The 17,084-nt window shown below is 40.1% G+C and overlaps 1 protein-coding gene across 4 annotated transcripts in view; it reads left to right on the top strand.

The window, feature by feature from the left end:
- The window catches only part of FAM172A (family with sequence similarity 172 member A), a 266,793-nt gene that overhangs the window by 4,402 nt on the left and 245,307 nt on the right, over positions 1–17,084 (top strand). For 3 of the 4 annotated variants that reach the window (XM_037373139.1, XM_037373140.1, XM_037373141.1), the window contains exon 2: positions 16,556–16,679. In XM_037373139.1, the coding sequence (XP_037229036.1) occupies positions 16,574–16,679 (106 nt within the window). In that variant the 5' untranslated portion in view covers positions 16,556–16,573. Of the gene's footprint in view, positions 1–16,555; positions 16,682–17,084 lie in introns of those variants that run through there. The other variant, XM_037373142.1, reaches the window with a different exon arrangement.

Here is a 17,084-nt window from a genome sequence, read left to right as displayed (position 1 = left end):
AGGTTACATCGCTCAAGTTTCTACTTTTGGTGGTGGCGGGTGTAGTTTTTTCATTATCAGTTGTTTATAAGGAAGATTTTCTGTCTACTGCCAATTTCAAGTAAAAGTTTAAGCTAAGTATTTGGGTTTTTTGAGAGGGACATACTGAAAAATGCTTTCAACTGTATGAAAATATTCTTGATTACTCTTAAGTACCCCTAGGCATCTCCAAGATATAGATAAGAAATACGAAATTTAATAGGAAGATAGCTTTGGAAATTGCAAACTATTTCCCAAGACAGCTAGTCTGGATTTGTATGAATTATAAGCTTCATAAAGTTGCCATTTTCCATTTGCAATTAAATCTTTTAAAATATTTGTTTTGAATTCTCTGGACGTTTCAGCTGCAAGGTACATACTCTGCTGGCCTACTGAGCTTTCTTCACTGTGTCAGCTTTATGTGGTGTGCATGACAAAAGCCCCTGGTGGGTCACAGGAAAAATGGGTTCTTCTGTTTCTCATCATCCCTTAACTGAGGTATATTTTGGCTTAGGAACAGGCATAATGGACCACATTCTTGTTTTATTTCTGCTGCATGCTGGGAGCTAGCAGGTCTGTTGCATTTTGCAGCCATTGTATACCTCTGTGCTTGAAGGAAAACTATCATGGTTTTTAGAGTAATAACTGCTTGTCTGAGAAGATGGACAAGGTGATTCTGATTGATCTTGTTAATCTGCCAAGTAGTACTCTCCAGGTTGTCTTGAACATTCCATTGAACACCAAACCCAACACATAAGGTAGTGGTTATAGTTTGTTTTGAAGTTCTGCAAACCAGGCTTTACAAAGCCTTGAAATGCACGTTTAAGTGAATGTCATATTTGTGCGTAGCACCTTTAGCGTATAACAATGCAAATCTGAGTCTTCTTGTTTAACTGAAGACTGTGCTAAACCATATTCTTGCTTTGCTTTATTCCTTCATATCCAAAGCACTAGAGTATAGCCAAGCAACACTGAAACCACCTAGCTTTTTTTTTAAACAAATGAGCATGTAATTCCTCTTGCAGAACATGTGTGCTATAAACCCATCTCAAGAAATAAGATGTTGAGTAAGTGCACTAGATTTAAGTAAAAACAGGCACCACAGTAAAAATGCAACCAAAAGTATTTTCAGAGGAAAAATATGTTAACAGAAGACTTGGTAGTGAGAGAGCCATTATATAAAGGCATTATGGAAAGATGGTGAAATGAGGGATAAATAGGTGTGCTCATGCACACAATCTGTATCTCTCTTGAAGAATAATAATCCCTGTACTGAAAGAGTAGCTCCCCACTGAAGCATATGATTAAATTCTGTGAATAAAATCTGAATCTGTATATTGATAACTCTCGAGATGCAAGACTGTGTTAACATAGCTGCCCACCACCCAAGCCAAGGGGAAAGATTTCAGGGCAGGCACAGCCATCAAAATCAGTAAAGCAATTATAAATTTAAGCTCGTATTTGATACATGGTAGTCAATAAGTCAAAAATTAGTGGAGGTTTCTTGATACTTTATTTTAAATGTTTGTGTTTTGGAACAGCAGAGTGTGAAATTTGGAAGAGTAAACTGTTGCCTATCAGAATAATCGTTTATTGAGTCCTTCTTTTGCTTTGTCTGTATATCTTTCTTGCCCATGTTGGCAAATCAGGCTAAGAGTTTTCAGGTGGCAGCTGTATGTTCCAGCTTTGTTCTGTCACCTTGGTTGCACCAGGTAATGAACAAAATCTGAGAACTGATAAGTTAAAAATATACTGTTAAAAAAAAAAAAAAAGAGGGAAAGAAAGGAAGATAGTTTTAACTCAGATCAGGTCCCTGTTCTGGTGTAACTCAGATCTGATTCTCTGTACCGGTTCACTATGCATTGCTACATACAGTTCTGTCAGTGCAGCTGAGGGGGTAGCGTGGGTAGGGGGTGGGACCGCTTAAGTCATTTTGCAAAGATGTGTTTGGGAATATGTCCTTTGATTCTAAGACCTGGGGGCAGGAACGGTCTTTGTTCTGTATTTGTTCTCTAAGACACAGTGGGGTACTTGTTATCTGTCCGGATGAAGTTGAACACAGCTTTCCCTTGGGTTGGATTTAACATTTCTCAGCATAAGAAATTGTCTTCAATTTTTAGAAATTTCAAGCTTGTTCTGATAATGGCAGCATGAAAGCTCCAGGTTATCTCACTCAGTGTTATGTCCACTGTGATAATGGAACTTTTATTTCCAACAAGTTGCAATAGATGCTTAACCACCATGCTATGGGAGATTTCATATCTGTAGCAAACCCCAGCTAGTATCCTGACTAGTACTTTATTTCTTAAGACATGGTTTTCTGTTGTCAGTGACTCAGAAATGTACAACGACATTTTTGGCACACAGTGCCATTTGTTCTCCATTGTTGCCCTTCCTAAATAGGTTTTATCTCTTGATTCTAGCATTACATTCTTGTGAATCATCCCACCAACTTCACTAATATCAGATAAGTTGAATGTATGTTCCTGCAGGAATGCTCTAAGTTTTTGTTAATATCTTCCCAACGTCATTCTGTGGGTAATTAAAAGATTTTTTTAAAAAATTGCCTTTTAATTCTTTATTTTGCTAGTTCTATTCTCCTTGTCTTTCTTTCTGGTGAATATTTAAGTTGTCATAAAAATTAGGGTAACTCCCTAAGGAGTAAATGTGAAAGGACCACACCAAAATAACCAGCAGTTTGAATTCTTGCATGTGTGAGGTAGTAGGTTGAGGCATAAGGCAAGAAATAGAAATACACTGAGATGGAATGTCCAGTTCCTTATTGATACCAACCCATACCTGCATTTTCTTCAGATGAGGGAGAAAGCTGTTACTTCATTTGTATCAGATAGAAATTGAATTTTTCAAAGCTAGTAGCACATTCCTTTGAGAAGCTCAGATTTTGCCTACCCAGAGATATCCAGAGGAAACATTTAAAAGAACATTATTTAGAAAATTCCTGAGAACGACAATCTTTGGAGAGTACTGCCAGCAGGAATATAAGGAAACTTTACACATGTGGTAGTAAACTCTAGCTTTCCAGAAAAGGAGCATTATGTAGATAATCTAGCATTTTTTCTTTGTTTTGCTAGTACTAAATTGCATTTACCTTCTGTTCTCTGTAGCAGCATAGGATAGTAGATAAATAAAATCTAATGTTTTATATTATGGGAAATGCTGGTAGATACACCCCTCAAAAAAATTTACCGTGGGGGTGGTCAAGCAAGGGAATGAGGCTCAGAAATAGTGGAATCACTGTAGTTGCACATGTTTGGAACTTGACTGGGCAAGTGCCCGAGTGGCCTGTTCTGGTAAGACTAGCTTTTTCAGGGAGGTTAGGCAAGTTGGCCACCGAAGGTCCATTCCAGTATGCGTGATGCTGTGGTGCAGTACCCTTGTGTCTTTTGTTTCTTTTGGGTAAGAAACGTAATAATTGGTGTCCTGGTTTCAGCTGGAATGGAGTTAATTATCTTCTCAGGAGCTCATGCGGTGCTGTGTTTTGGCTTTGGTGTGAGACTGTTCAGTTCCTCAGGCCTTGCTAGCAAGGAGGCTGGAGGGGCACAAGGGGTTGGGAGGGGACACAGCCAGGACAGCTGACCCCAACTAGCCAGAGAGGGATTCCATACCATGGGACATCGTGCCTGGTGTATGTACCCGGGGGGCTGGCCGGGGCAGGCAGGGCATTCTCGGGCACTGGCTGGGCATCGGTCAGCAGGCGGTGAGCAGTTGTGCTGTGCACCACGTGTTCCTTTCCGCCTTTCCCTCCGGATGTTATTCTTTCCCTCCCCCTTTTCATTATAACTGTTATTGTCATCGTTGTTATTGTTCTTACATTTTTATTCTATTTCAACTATTAAATTGTTCTTATCTCAACCCCTGAGTTTTACATTCCTTTCCAAGTCTCCTCCCCATCCTTCTGGGTGAGAGGGGAGTGAGCGGAGTGGCTGTGTGGTGCTTTATTACCAGCTGGGGTTAAACCATGGCACTTGGCAAGGTCTACGTTTGTGTCTGGTATCAACTTCAGGTTTAGTATGTAAAAATCTCCAGTGGTTCTACCTGTACAAGACATGCTGTGCCCTTTTGGTTGGTTGGACATATCTACCAGTGCCATAGAACAACCGAGTGTGCTTGTTCTGCTACTGGGCTGTGGTGAGGGTGACAGTTGGAAGTGGACAGCAGGGAATTTGGTCTGAGGAGAATGCTCAGTGGCTTTGTTATTGCCATGCTTGTTCTGTAATGACCAGATGAATGAAACCTGGGGACTGAAGCGGAGTAGACTAGGGGAAGTTTGGAATGAGGAGTTGAGCTGGCAGTGTCTTTGTGGAAGCACTTGAAAGTACGAGTGAAGACAGCTTGGGGAGAGGGTTGGAGTGGCACTAGGAGCTCTCGGAGTGGAATGAGGCCAAGTGGGACTGGGAGCTTGTGAGAGAGGTCATAGAAGATGATTGAGAAGCACTTAAATACAGGGGATGAGGAACTGAGGATGGGAGAAACTGTAGGGTCATACTGAAGGCTCAAGAGAGGAAGGTCAGACAAAAAATTGAATAGTTCCTTATCAAGTGAGTGCCTGTATTCTACGCATTGACAGATGCAGAAGTGCAGCGAAAAAAATTAAATGTGATTATGCCATCTGTACAGGGTTTGTACAAAACACTGGCAAGGTTTTGGCAGTGAGGGGCTGCAGGGGTGGCTTCTGTGAGGAGCTGCCAGAAGCTTCCCCCATGGCCGATGGAGGCGACACCAGCCGGCTCCAGGATGGCCCTGCCGCTGCCCCAGGCCGGGCCCATCGGTGGCGGTGGCAGCGCCTCCGGGATAACGGCTTTAAGACGGGGGGAAAACCCGCCCCGTGCAGCCGGGGCTGGAAGGGCGGCACCGTGTGAGAGCCGCGGCCCTGCGGCCCCCAGGGACCGCGCTGGGCCCGGCCGGGCCTGGGGGGCTGCGCCCCGCGGGGGCCTCGGGCTGGGGCGGCGGTGAGGAGCTGCGGCCCCCGGGAAGGGCTGGCGCTGGAGAAGCTCCTGGAGAAACGTGTCCCGCGGGGGGACCCCGGGCTGGGGCTGGGCAGGGTGTGAGGAGGACGGAGCGGCAGGGACAGCTGAGGGACTGACCCCAGCCCCATTCCCTGTCCCCTGCGCCGCCGGCGGGGAGCGGGGAGAGAAACTGGGGGTGAAGCTGTGCCCAGGCGGAAGGGAGCGGTGGGGGGAAGGTGCCTTTAAGGTTTGACTTTATTTCTTATTTTCTACTCCGATTTGATTGGTGGTAAATTCAGCTAATTTTCCCAAGTCGAGTCTGTCTTCCGGATGACAGGAATTGGTGGGTGATCTCCCTGTCGTTACCTCAACCCTCCAGCCGTTTTGTTAGACTTTCTCTCTTCTGCCCAGCTGAGGAGGGGAGTGATGGAGTGGATTTGGGGGGCACCTGGCCTCCAGCCAGGATCAACCCCACAGGCTTTCATTTTGTAAATGACGTAGAGAGTACATTTATTGATTTTACAGAGAATACCAGGCTGGGAGGGGATTCAAGTTCTCTGAAGAATAAATTTAGAATTTTAAATGGCTTAGAAAAATTAGAGAAACAATGGAAAAGAAATAATGCCTTTTAACAGGGCAAATGCTAAGTGCTGTGCTTATATTAGTTTCCTACATAAATACAAAATAGCAGTTATTCTACAAAAAAGAATCCCAGATTTTTAGGTGAATCATAGTCTGAACATGCGTCAGTAGCACGCTGCTGTTGCAATAAGGGTAATCATTCTTCTCGGATGTATAGTTAGAAGGGACATATTTAAACATGTCACATGGTGATTTCATTCTACTCCACATTGCTTGGGCTTCATCAGTTTTGGGTATCACATTTAAGAAATGGTTTGAGCTGATTTCTGCTAGGGGAAAGCTACAAGAATCTTCAGAAGTCTAGGGAAAAAAAAGTGCAATGTGGAAAGGCAGAAAGAGTAGTTTGCTCAGACTAGAGGAGACTGAGGGAGATACGAAAACAGTTTGCAGGTACAGGAAGGGATGCTACGAAGAGAAAGGGTATAAACTTTCTAAGTGTCAGGAAGTAAAATGCTGTGGCAAAAGTTAGGAAAAATATTCTCCTGAAAAGAGTAGTTTAATGTTGGAATAGATTTCTGTTTACAGCCAAAATACTCATACTGAGTCAGATGTTTAGTTTAGTTGTCACTAATGCTGGGGGATGTGGTTTCCCTGTAGCTGCTGGAGCCTCTGCACAACCACCCACCTTGCATGGAGAGGAGAACTTCAGCTTTGGTGTCAGAGGTTTCCCCTTGTCTTCCCTTCCTCAGGGCTGTCAACCATGGCTGGGGCAAGCAGAGCAAAAGGCAGGAGGTCTGGCGGTTTGGATGCCCATTGGGGTGGGCACAAGATGAGGTTCAAGCATGAACTTAGCCTAACAACATGAGGAGGTTGGGGAGTGTTCATCGTGAATATTTAAAAGAAGTTAGGCAAGACCACACTGGGCAGAAACTGATAGAGATGACGCTAAGTTAAGAGAAGTAGGAGAGAATGAGGTGACTTCCTCTTTGTTTTTATTTTCTCCACATTGTTCTTTTTGTGTAAGACTGCATGGGTGCTGAACTAAGTTTGTGCAGGCAACCTTAATTTTGGTATTTCCTGATACCTGTAGGCTTGACAGTCTTTTGGTAGTGTCTGTGGGTGATGAAGGCACACATATTAAGCGTATGCTATTATCTGTGGAAATAGGGTATGGACACTTTTTAAGGTTTTATTCATCTGCAGGGTGATTTTAACCAGCTTGAAGGTGTTTAATGCACTTAAAAGAATAGTTGCCAATGGAATGAGAAATATCCAGTGTTGTCAGCTTTCACAAATTTGTCATGACTGTGGCCCTGATGGTTTTGACAGTTTTATGATGATAAATTTTGGCTGTTTCACACAAATTGAAGAATCAGAATCAGAAAGAAATTCCTAACAACACAAAACAAACTGCTGAGACCATGAGCTCTTAATTCTTGCTCAACCACATGCTGCTCATGATGATTCTCACAGCCATTGTTAAAAGCTGTTTGTTGCTATTGTGGGAGGTGACCAACTTATGTATAAATACATACATGTACACACACATATTTTTTGCATATCCATTTCTTTTAATAATTTTTGCTGTGCTGTAATTGGTTTTGGTAGTTGATGTGATACTTCTCTTTGCAAATTCACTTTGTCCTGTGTTTATACTGCTCATGTGACCTTCAAAGGCTCAGCACAGCTTTCATTTAATTACAAAAATATTCTTGTTTACATAAGGATACTTTAAGGTGGTGCTATTTCAGTGCAGATTTCATTGAAAATTGACAGTTACAAAATAATGGAATATGTCAAGTTGGAAGGGACCCATAAGGATCATCGAGTCCAACTCCCTGCTCCTCAGAAAGTACTTAAAACTAAATTATGTGGCTAAGCATTGTCCAGATACTCCTTGAACTCTGCTAGACTTGGTGCCATGAGAAAATGTTTGTATCGCTTACAGTGTGCTTTTCACGAGTCTTGTCACACTTGGGAGGTTGATGCTTGTTCGTATTTTTTCCATGTGACACAACTGTATAATGTGTCTCTGCTTTGCTTGTGTTAATTTTTGTGTAGTATTGGGAAGCAATACAATCAACTGCTATACATGTTGACATGAAAATAAGAACTTTAACATGGTTAGACTTCAGTAGACGTGTTCTGTTTACATGACTTTTTAGGGTTAGACATTATTAACCTAATCACAAGGTGACATGAAGTTGAAATAACACAATAGGTTGTTTACCATTGTCCTGTAATTAGTGTTCTTTTATCAATAAACACTGTTGTAGCTGTTACATTTTTCCATTACCACACTATTCAAACCATTAAGTTGTGTTTAACAGCAGCATTCCTTCTAAAAAGGTACCTAATTGCAGTCTGAGTTATGAAGAGTCCAAAGAGTCCACTACTTCCCATAACTTAATGGTTAGTCGTTGTCTTTCCTGAGAGTGATTATTTATTAATGTTAACCCAAAGAACAATAAAAGAGGTGTTAAAGGAAGTCCTTTGTTGCTCATTTTAAATAATATTTTGAATGATAAAGGAAATCTTAGAGGATGAGAGAAGTGCTGATGGTGTCTGTACTTGGTAGAAGAGAGTGGTTCAATCCAGAAAATAATAGATTGTAAATATTTTGTAAAGGGAGTACTTCAAGATAAATTTCATTCAAGCTTCAAGACTGTTTAGTATCGGTAAAATAGCCCTGTCATGAGGCACTAATGTGCTTCTAGAAAAGTTTTAAGTAGCACTTTTTAGGAGTGGTAGTCTCCTGTAAATACTGCTTAGGAGTGAACTTGAGAAACAATGTTAAATTGTTACTAGTGCCATTTTGTTTTATAACAGCAGTGCAGTCAAGGGGATGTCTGGCTGGGATTTAGCTTTGCTTAAAAGGAGCTGGAAGGAGATGCTGTTGGATGGCAATGCCAGCCCTGTGCCCTTGGGGCAATGAAGGCAAACGGGGTCCTCCATTGTATTGGGTGCTGTGTCTGGGTTTGTCCTCTGATTTCAAGAGAGACACTGAAATATTAGAGAAGGACCAGTAGGTGGCCACCAGGATGATTACTGTGTTAGAAGGATGATTAGCATGTTGGAGAACTCAAAATTTTGGGGAAGGTTCAAGGAAGTTTGTAGAGGAGAGAAGGTTTGGGAAGATTTTATCAGTTATATGATACCTAGAAGGTAGTTGTGAAGAAGTTGTTCTCTACTTACATGGATGAGAGGAGAAATTTAATCTGGGTATAAGAAAATCTTTTAGGAATGTTAATCATTGGTGTAAGCTCTTCAGAGGCATGATAGAATCTCCCTAACTGGAAATATTAAAGGCTTACCTTGGCAGATCCCCAGCTTACCTGATGTGAGGCCTAATGAAGTACTCTCCAGGAGAAGGCTGGTGACCAGAGCATTTCCAGAGGTCTTTTCCAACCTAGACTGCTCTGTGATGGTATGGGTTAGAGCTGTTTGGCAGTCTTGCCTCTGGGCAGAGATAGCAAGGTTGTAGATGAGGCAGTAGCAGAGCTGTCTAAAGAAGTCTGGTCACAGTTACTGACTTAGGCAATTAATGGAATATTTTTAATGTAAATTTTAGATTTTTCAATTTTTAAAGCTGAACCAGTAATGAAAATTAAATTTACTTGTCTTGCTTTTTAATCTTTGTTCTTTTTATTATTTTGTAATAGAAAGTAAAAGAAGATCTACTGAAGTAAAAAAATTAAAAATACAAGTGTGATGCAGTCGGAATTTTAAGATTGAGTTCATATAATTATCAAGCTAAAAGGCTAATGTGTTTATATTATTCACATTGTTTATACATATATATATTGCAATATAGTGCTGCTTTATGACAATCCAGCAGAAGCAAATCTGTGGACTGCATGTGTTTCACAGGGCTATTTGCTTTGCCCTCCAGATAGTTGAAATGAAGCGATACTACTTGGTTCGGCTGGCCAAATAGCATGTGCTATCTCAGGTAGAGGGCAGAGCAAAGACATTTGAGATTCTATATTAGTAAGCTGGGAAAAATGATAAAATCGAAGAAACAGATGTCCTACAGCAGGAAAAGCTGTAGGCAGAGCTGTAAGGCAGATTTCTTGAGGCAGACGCTGCTGCAAAGAGGTGGTGTGTAGATTATGGGAATTTGGGGTATTTTAGTCTGATTCTGAAATAAGGTATCTTAATGGTGAAGTGATGTCTTCAGTAGCCCTGCATGCTCATTTGAGTTGTTCTGATTTGATTCCACATAGCATCCATCCGTTTTGGGTATTTCTGTGTCATCAGCGTTATATACAGAGTAGTCAAGTGGGGTGGTGGTAATTATTCTTTGCATGTGTACATTCTGGAAGGTGTTGGAGGAAACGGGTATGTCACAGAAAGCTGGGTGCATGTGGAGTGGCTGGAAGACAACGGACATATTATGAGCAATCCAGACCAAGTAACTTTGTTGTAATAGCAGGCCGAGCAGGCCGAAGCTGTAAGAAGCTGCCGGTGTTGTGAAGGACATATGCAAGGCCAAGGGAGACAGAGAAACCGTGTATTCGCGGAGAGGTAAGAGAGTTGGACAGAAAGATGAGAAAAACCAGGATGCTTGCACAAGGAGGGAGCAGCATGTGGTCACCACACCGGGACCGATCATGGGGGAGGTGGAAGCGTGTGAACGAGTAGTTTTAACCTCTCACCTTTTACATAGCAAAGCCTGCGTAGCGTGTGTATTTTTAGCTGGGGGTGTAAATTGGTGTGGGTCTATTAATAGCACCTGTAGAGTATAAATTGCTGTGTATCCCTTAATAAAGTGGCACTAACTTGATCACATTGATTGTATAAGTTGTGTCTGAGCCTTCTGCGTCAACAGGTGCACCTCTTACCTTTCCCTAGTCTCTCCTTGTGCACGTCTTCAGCACGGAGTCTGGAGTGGAATTAGAAATACCTTGCTGTGTATGAGGATCCAGACAGTTTCTCACCTTCTCTCTTCTGCGGCTGTCCTGCAAATGATTTTGGTGTCTCTCCTAAGAGAAGGCTCTTTTGATAAGTCATTGAGTTTTTCTGTGTTCAGATCTTTTTCTTTCCCAGCAGACCCATGGGATTTCTTGAGAGAGGATGACATTAAAAAAAGACTAAAAATTCTGACTTTGTCCTGTAACTTAACTACATACAGAGATGAGGCTATTGAGATTCGGTCTACTCCACCCCATGTTTCAAGCCAGAATCCCATTAAAACAAACAGACTAGTACAATAATCTTAAAATCTCATCCAAGCAGGTTTTTTTATAAACTATCACAGGGCAATTTCAGGTATATTATGGAGTAATACTGTGCCAAGTCCTTGTGAATTATCCTTGCGATGTACACTGACAGGAAGATCTGATTCTGTAATTAAAGAGCATGTCACAGAACTGGTTTCCAAATAATTGTACAGCTTCAACATTTCTTTTTGTCCTCATCAGCTGAGATGTAGCCCCATGCACAAATGGAACAACACAATACAAATCTTGCACTGAATATAGCATTATTACATGTTACATGGGCTTTTTCTGAGGCTTCAATTGCAGGGTGTTAGTTCTTCATAGATTTTAATTCCTTGAATTTACCCTAGCAACTGCTGTTTGTGGAGGATACTTGCTGGCCTTCTAGAGGAAGGCGGTGATGAAGGGCATCTTGAAATTGATGTCCTGCTTATCCATGTACATTCATCTTGGGTGCCGAGGTTGGGAAAGCTAGGGAAGGTTCTTCAAAGCTCTTAAAGCAGGAATCCTACAGTCCATAGTTCTGAGCATTGAAGCAAATAATTAAGGCTGAACGCCCAGGATATGGGAAATACACAAAAAGAGGTTATCTGAAAACATGTTGATTTTCAAGAGTTAAGCAATATTCCATAAGAACACCTGTGAATTCCTCCTGTGAACTCAGTTCTCCAGGTGGCGTTCTCCTGCTTTCACTGCAGGATCACTTTTTCTATACCCAGAGTTGCTTGCCTGATTCGTTAGGTAGTTATCTGTCTGCCTTAATAGAGGTAGTGTTCTCCATGTGCTTTAATTATTGATATTCTGCATATTTAAGAGTGTTGCATTATGTGTTGTGGTTTTGCCCTTGTGAGCAGCCACGCTCCCCACAAGTTGCTCACGTGCTCTCCCTCGGGTGGGATGGGGAGAGAATTAGAAGAGTGAAAGTGAGAAAACTGGTAGGTTGGCATAAAGACAGTTTAATAGGGAAAGCAAAAGCCATGCATGCAAGCAAAGCAAAACCAAGGAGTTGCAGGTGTTTAGCCATCCCAAGGAAAGCAGGGCTCCATTGTGCCTAACAGTGACTTGGGAAGACAAACACCACAGCTCCAAACGTCCCTCCCAGCTTTCTTCTTGTTGCTGATCATTTTGAACCTCATGTTTGGGTGATAATACCATCATGTTATAAACCTCCCAGAGGCTGTGTTGAGGTTGTGTTGCCTCTTTTTGTATTATTCTGACATGTTTATTTGATCATGTTTACATGCATATTTTTATGAAGGTCATTTCCAGCATTTCAAGAAAGTTAAACTGAAATAATTACAATTTCAGTGTGTGGAATCATGTTGACTGTGCCTTGTGTAAACAACTGAGTTGCTGACATGGTTGGGATGCTAATGCATATAGCTCATAGTCCTCTGCTTTTTGAGCTTATGGGGTAAATAACTCTGGAAGGTAGCTGCTGTGCAAATAAATCAACCTTTAATGTCGGCTGCAGTCACATACTTTTATCAGCAAGTTCCACCACCATTTGCTAGAATGTGAAGATGTACTGAGATTCAGAGACTTTGGAATTCTTGCCAGTTTCTTTGTGTTGTAGTGGTTAAAGATCCTGCTCTTCTGGCATTTATTACTCCCCTTCTGTGCATGTTCTCTCTGGCTTTTAGCAGCTGTATGGAGCATGCTCTGGGCAAATACGTAAATTTTCTGGAAATCCTGATAAGTCTTAATAAGTCTATATTAAGTGTGTGCAAAAAGCAATTTTAACTTGAGCATATCTGGGCAAGCTTTAAGCGTAATGGCAAGAGGCACACACTGCTAAGCTGATCCTCTGGCTAAATTTCTGATCTCTGCAACATGGAGTTGCTGTAGCTGCTCATTAACAGCAGACCTAAGCAGAAGATACCGTCTCTGAACCTTCTTATACAAGAGGTAGACTTTTTAGTTGAACTTTTTCAAAACCATTTACTCTAAAGCAGACTGGAAATAATTGGCTTTCAGAGCTGAAGTTTGGCAAACCTATAAGCAGTTGAAAATAGGGTCTTATAAGTTAAAGTGAAGTACAACCTTAATTGACATATTTGTTACTGATGTCATCTGTAGCACCCTAAAAGCAGGAATAGATAAAAATCTAATTAGGCAGGAAATAGTACTCAGATTAAAGGTATGTATTTTTTTCTTTGGTGAGCCAGTACAGAGAAGGGACTAGAGCCAAACTGTCACAGCTGTCTCTTGAAAAACTGGGTCTTAGTCATCAGCCACATTGCACAAATCTAACCCATATTTGTCCCTAGCTTGCTTGGGGTGTTAGTTTATAAAGAACAAAACTCTTAGTTTACCTGTATTGTAATAAAGTGGTGCAATACAAACCAGTTTGGATTATGTCCAGATAAATTTGATGGATTTGTGCTGTTTGAAAATGCTTGTGTGTTTTCTTATGTTGCACTTGTGGTGGGTTAGCACTACAATTGTTTATAGTCTTTATTTGGAACATTTGTAGCAATGACAACTTCAGGTATTGCTAATTTAGAGCAAAATCATATACTGCATTTTTTGCCACATTTCTAGCTGCGTTTACACAAAGAAGAATAATTGAAGTCTGTAGAAATCTGTGTATGTGTGCACTTGTTTCAGAGTCAGAATACATGATACGTGTCTAGTCTGATCTGAAGACTAGCACTGTTGCACGATCACAAGCTTGGTGGTCCACACTTCTCATACCACTTCATAGACAAGACCATGGAATATGTATACCCTTAAGTGTGCAAAAGTTTGTTGGGTTTGGTCGTTTTTGGGGGGAGGGTGTTGTGGTTTGTTTGTTTGTTTGTTTTTAATTTAATGTTTGCAAATCCACCAGTTCTGTAGTTGCATTAATAGGGGTATGATAAAATGCAGCCTTGTTGTCTCAGGTGAAACCATGAAACCAGAATATTTCTGCTGTCAGATTATTTTATGTATTGCTGGGTATTGAGTTGAAGAGGCAAAGCGTATGCATAAGACATCTTGTGCTAGAATACTGAAGTTTGTTTGAGAAAGCATACATACAAAGAAATATACGTTCTCTTGGCAATAAACTTATTTCCTGTATTTCTTCAGGTGAAATAGTAACTTGGTTTTTTAGGAATTATGCTTGCTGTAGCTAATGTAAAAAACAATCACAGAAAAGATGTTTTCAAAAGAATAATCTAAGAAATTGTGCAGAATAACACATTGTAAATGATCTGTAATTATGATGAGAAAATGGTGGTATTTTGGAATTATGTGGACAGGTCAGTGTATGCAGTAGAAGATCACTGGGGCTTGAAACTGATGCCTAGAATAAACTGCAATTCCTGCATTTGCCTATAAGCAACCATTCAGAGAGAGCTTTATAATTTTCCTGCTATTCATTTCTGCATCATCAGGCTATAGTTGATTCGACATCTGTCTGTCAAGGAAAGGGATTCCAACCTTCTCATCTAATTTCTTCTATTTGTCATTTAAACAAATATCAGTGAGGGAGTCAACAAAATGCTGTGTTCACACAAACAATGTATAAAATACTCTGTGCTTTCATCCTCATTCTAATATCAAGTCCTCCCTCCAGTGGCTGCTGTAACAGTTTTTTACTTTGTCAAAAAGAACTGGAAATTCTCTCTCTCTCAAAGCTAAATTCAGATTTATTTATTTGTTTATTTATTTTGGTGCTTCTAGCTTGGCAAGTGATCCTGTTACCTGCTGTGTCCTCAGCGGCAGGGTCTTAGTCTGTTAAAGGAAGAAGCAGGGCAGCTGTTGTAGAGACAAGGATGCCAGCAGTTCTTGGTCTCAGCATTTATTTATCTGATTAGGGAATGGGGGTTAATTTAACAAGGTAAATCTGTTAAGGTAAATTTTATGTTTCTCCCCTTGGGTAATAACAAGTCTTTGAGCACCTGTATGTATTTTGTAACTGCATTAACTTACCTATACCCAATTATGAATTTTCAAATGTTGTGTAGGGAGGACTACTCAATTTGTATGACTACAATAATTTTCATCTGGGTTGTCACAGAACACTATCCTGTCGTTTTCTAGCACTGCTAATAATTTTAACTGGAATGGGTTAGTTTCTAAGTGATTTCCTAGAATGTACATGGTACAAACTGATGACAGATGAGTGTTGTGCTTAGTTACCTTCTATCAGTGGACTATTTGGAAGCATCTGATGAGGAAAATCTTTAATACCATCTAAAAGTGTGACAGCATTTGAGTCGTAATATTTACATTGACTACGTTATATGCTAGAAAATGCAAAAGAAGTCTCTGTGGTTTTGCTGTTAATTTTGTTGATCGCTTGTGTTATTAGTGCTAATGTGATTGAAGTGTTAGCCAAAAGGTGCACATTTTAACTGAATCATGTCTTGTTGTGTCTTAATTTAGAAAGTACATAATCTAAGCAGAGCTTTCCTGGTGGAGTTGTCTTTTAAAAAGACTTTTGGCAGTGTACTGTTATTTCACATCAGCTTAATCTGAACAGCCAAGGGTGGGAGTCTCCCATAGACTCCCATCCAACTTGTGGAATGAATTATCAGGCTTTCTTGAACCCCAGCTTAAAATGACAAGCAAACAACCTCCACCACCTCAAACCCTCTTCTTAGTTTATAACTGTCACCCCCTTAAATTGCTGTATTTATCCTTAATGTAAAAGATGATGTTAGACATAACAGGTTTTCTCTAAAGACAATAGAAAAATAGTCTTTATTATGCTTTACTTTTTTTTTTCCCTATCACTTTTACACGAACTACTGTTGCATAAAATAAACCATAGAGGGGTTCTTTCTTACAAGTTTAAGTTATTAGGAAGCCAGTAGTACATTTGGTGACTCCTGTTACTCCTTGTTTGAAAGTTACAAATCGCTACAGGGATACAGTTCATGCAAACTCATCTATGATTAAGTATATTAGGAAGAAGAATAAAACAAACTGGTAATGACTGACAGATAAAACAAAGAACCAAAAAAGATTAAGGGAAAAAGATTTCAATGTACAGAAGTCTTTTTATGGAAAACGAAGAAGCACTGTAGTTTGCTCCCTTGGTGTCACATTCAAGATGAAAGAGATTGGAGTTTTGAATGTTTGCGTTGTCTTCTGTCCAAGAGGAGAAATCTAGAAATACATTTTGCATGTAAATTCTCACCATGAATATATTAAGGTTTGTTCTAGCTGGACATTTACTTTATACGTTTCAATGCTGATAATGTGTTATGTAGAAATCACAGTGGTTTAAAGCTGTGTGCTCGGTTTAGTTTCATTAAAACAAAATTCTATAGTACAGTAAGAACAGGATAAGTCGGGTTAATTGATGAAGAAAATCCTCAAAGATTCTGGAAGTTCTGTTGATTATGGTTTGTGTTTTCTTTTATCTTCTACTTCGGACTTACAGGTGTGGTGCTTTGCTAAAAGACTTACCATTTACAGATGTTGTGTTAGAATCACCAAAAAAATGTGTCAATTAGACAGATGTCCTTTTAGGATTAGGGAGAGGTTAGTGCGCATTTTTGTGAACTCGATTCTTTGACCAAACTTGATAGTGGACTGTGTGTCATGCTTCGTTGTAAAACATCTTAATCCAGGATAGTGTGTTGGGACTTCAGACTGTCCAATATAAGTTTGAAGAAGAGGAAGAAGTTGATTTTAATATTACCTTACATATCATAGGGCATTATAACACTCAGAGAAGTTTTGCTTTTGGAACAAGTTCTGCTTAAACAAAAAAAACAGTAGCAAATGAGATCTGCTGAACTTAATTTCCAACTTTTGTTGATTTTTCAGATTGTTCTTTGAAGATTAATGTACGTTTTCCTCAGTATTTCCATTCTGTTGACAATTTGTGTAGTGATGGCTCAGCTCCAGCAAGGAGGCCCAGATGAAAAAGAGAAGACTACTGCATTAAAGGGTGTGAGTCTTTTTGCTTTCTTTTTACATATATTGACATTTCAGAAACAATGTGAGTTAACTGTGGGTTAGAGTTGGGGAATTGCAGTACTGGAGAGACTATTGGTCCATCTGTGCTAATGCTTTTTGTCTAATGGTGTGTCCATTTTCAGTATTTTCATATGATAAAAAATCTGTGGTAAGGAGTAACAGAAGAAGGCATCCATTATTTTTTTTTAAATTTTCATAATTATCCTTTGAAAAAGTTGACTGGTGCTTTTGTGTTCTTGGTTTCTGGGAGTTATCATTTAATTTGTATGCTACTTATGTTTTATAATTATGCAACCATATTACAGCTTTTTAAACTTTGCCTGGAATGTTAGCAGGGAAAACATTTTCAGGCCATTGATTTATTTCCATGTTGATT

This window comes from Falco rusticolus, chromosome Z (genome assembly GCF_015220075.1).
Source record: "Falco rusticolus isolate bFalRus1 chromosome Z, bFalRus1.pri, whole genome shotgun sequence".
In the NCBI taxonomy this organism is placed as follows: Eukaryota; Metazoa; Chordata; class Aves; order Falconiformes; family Falconidae; genus Falco; species Falco rusticolus.
This window is presented reverse-complemented; position numbering and strand designations above follow the sequence as displayed.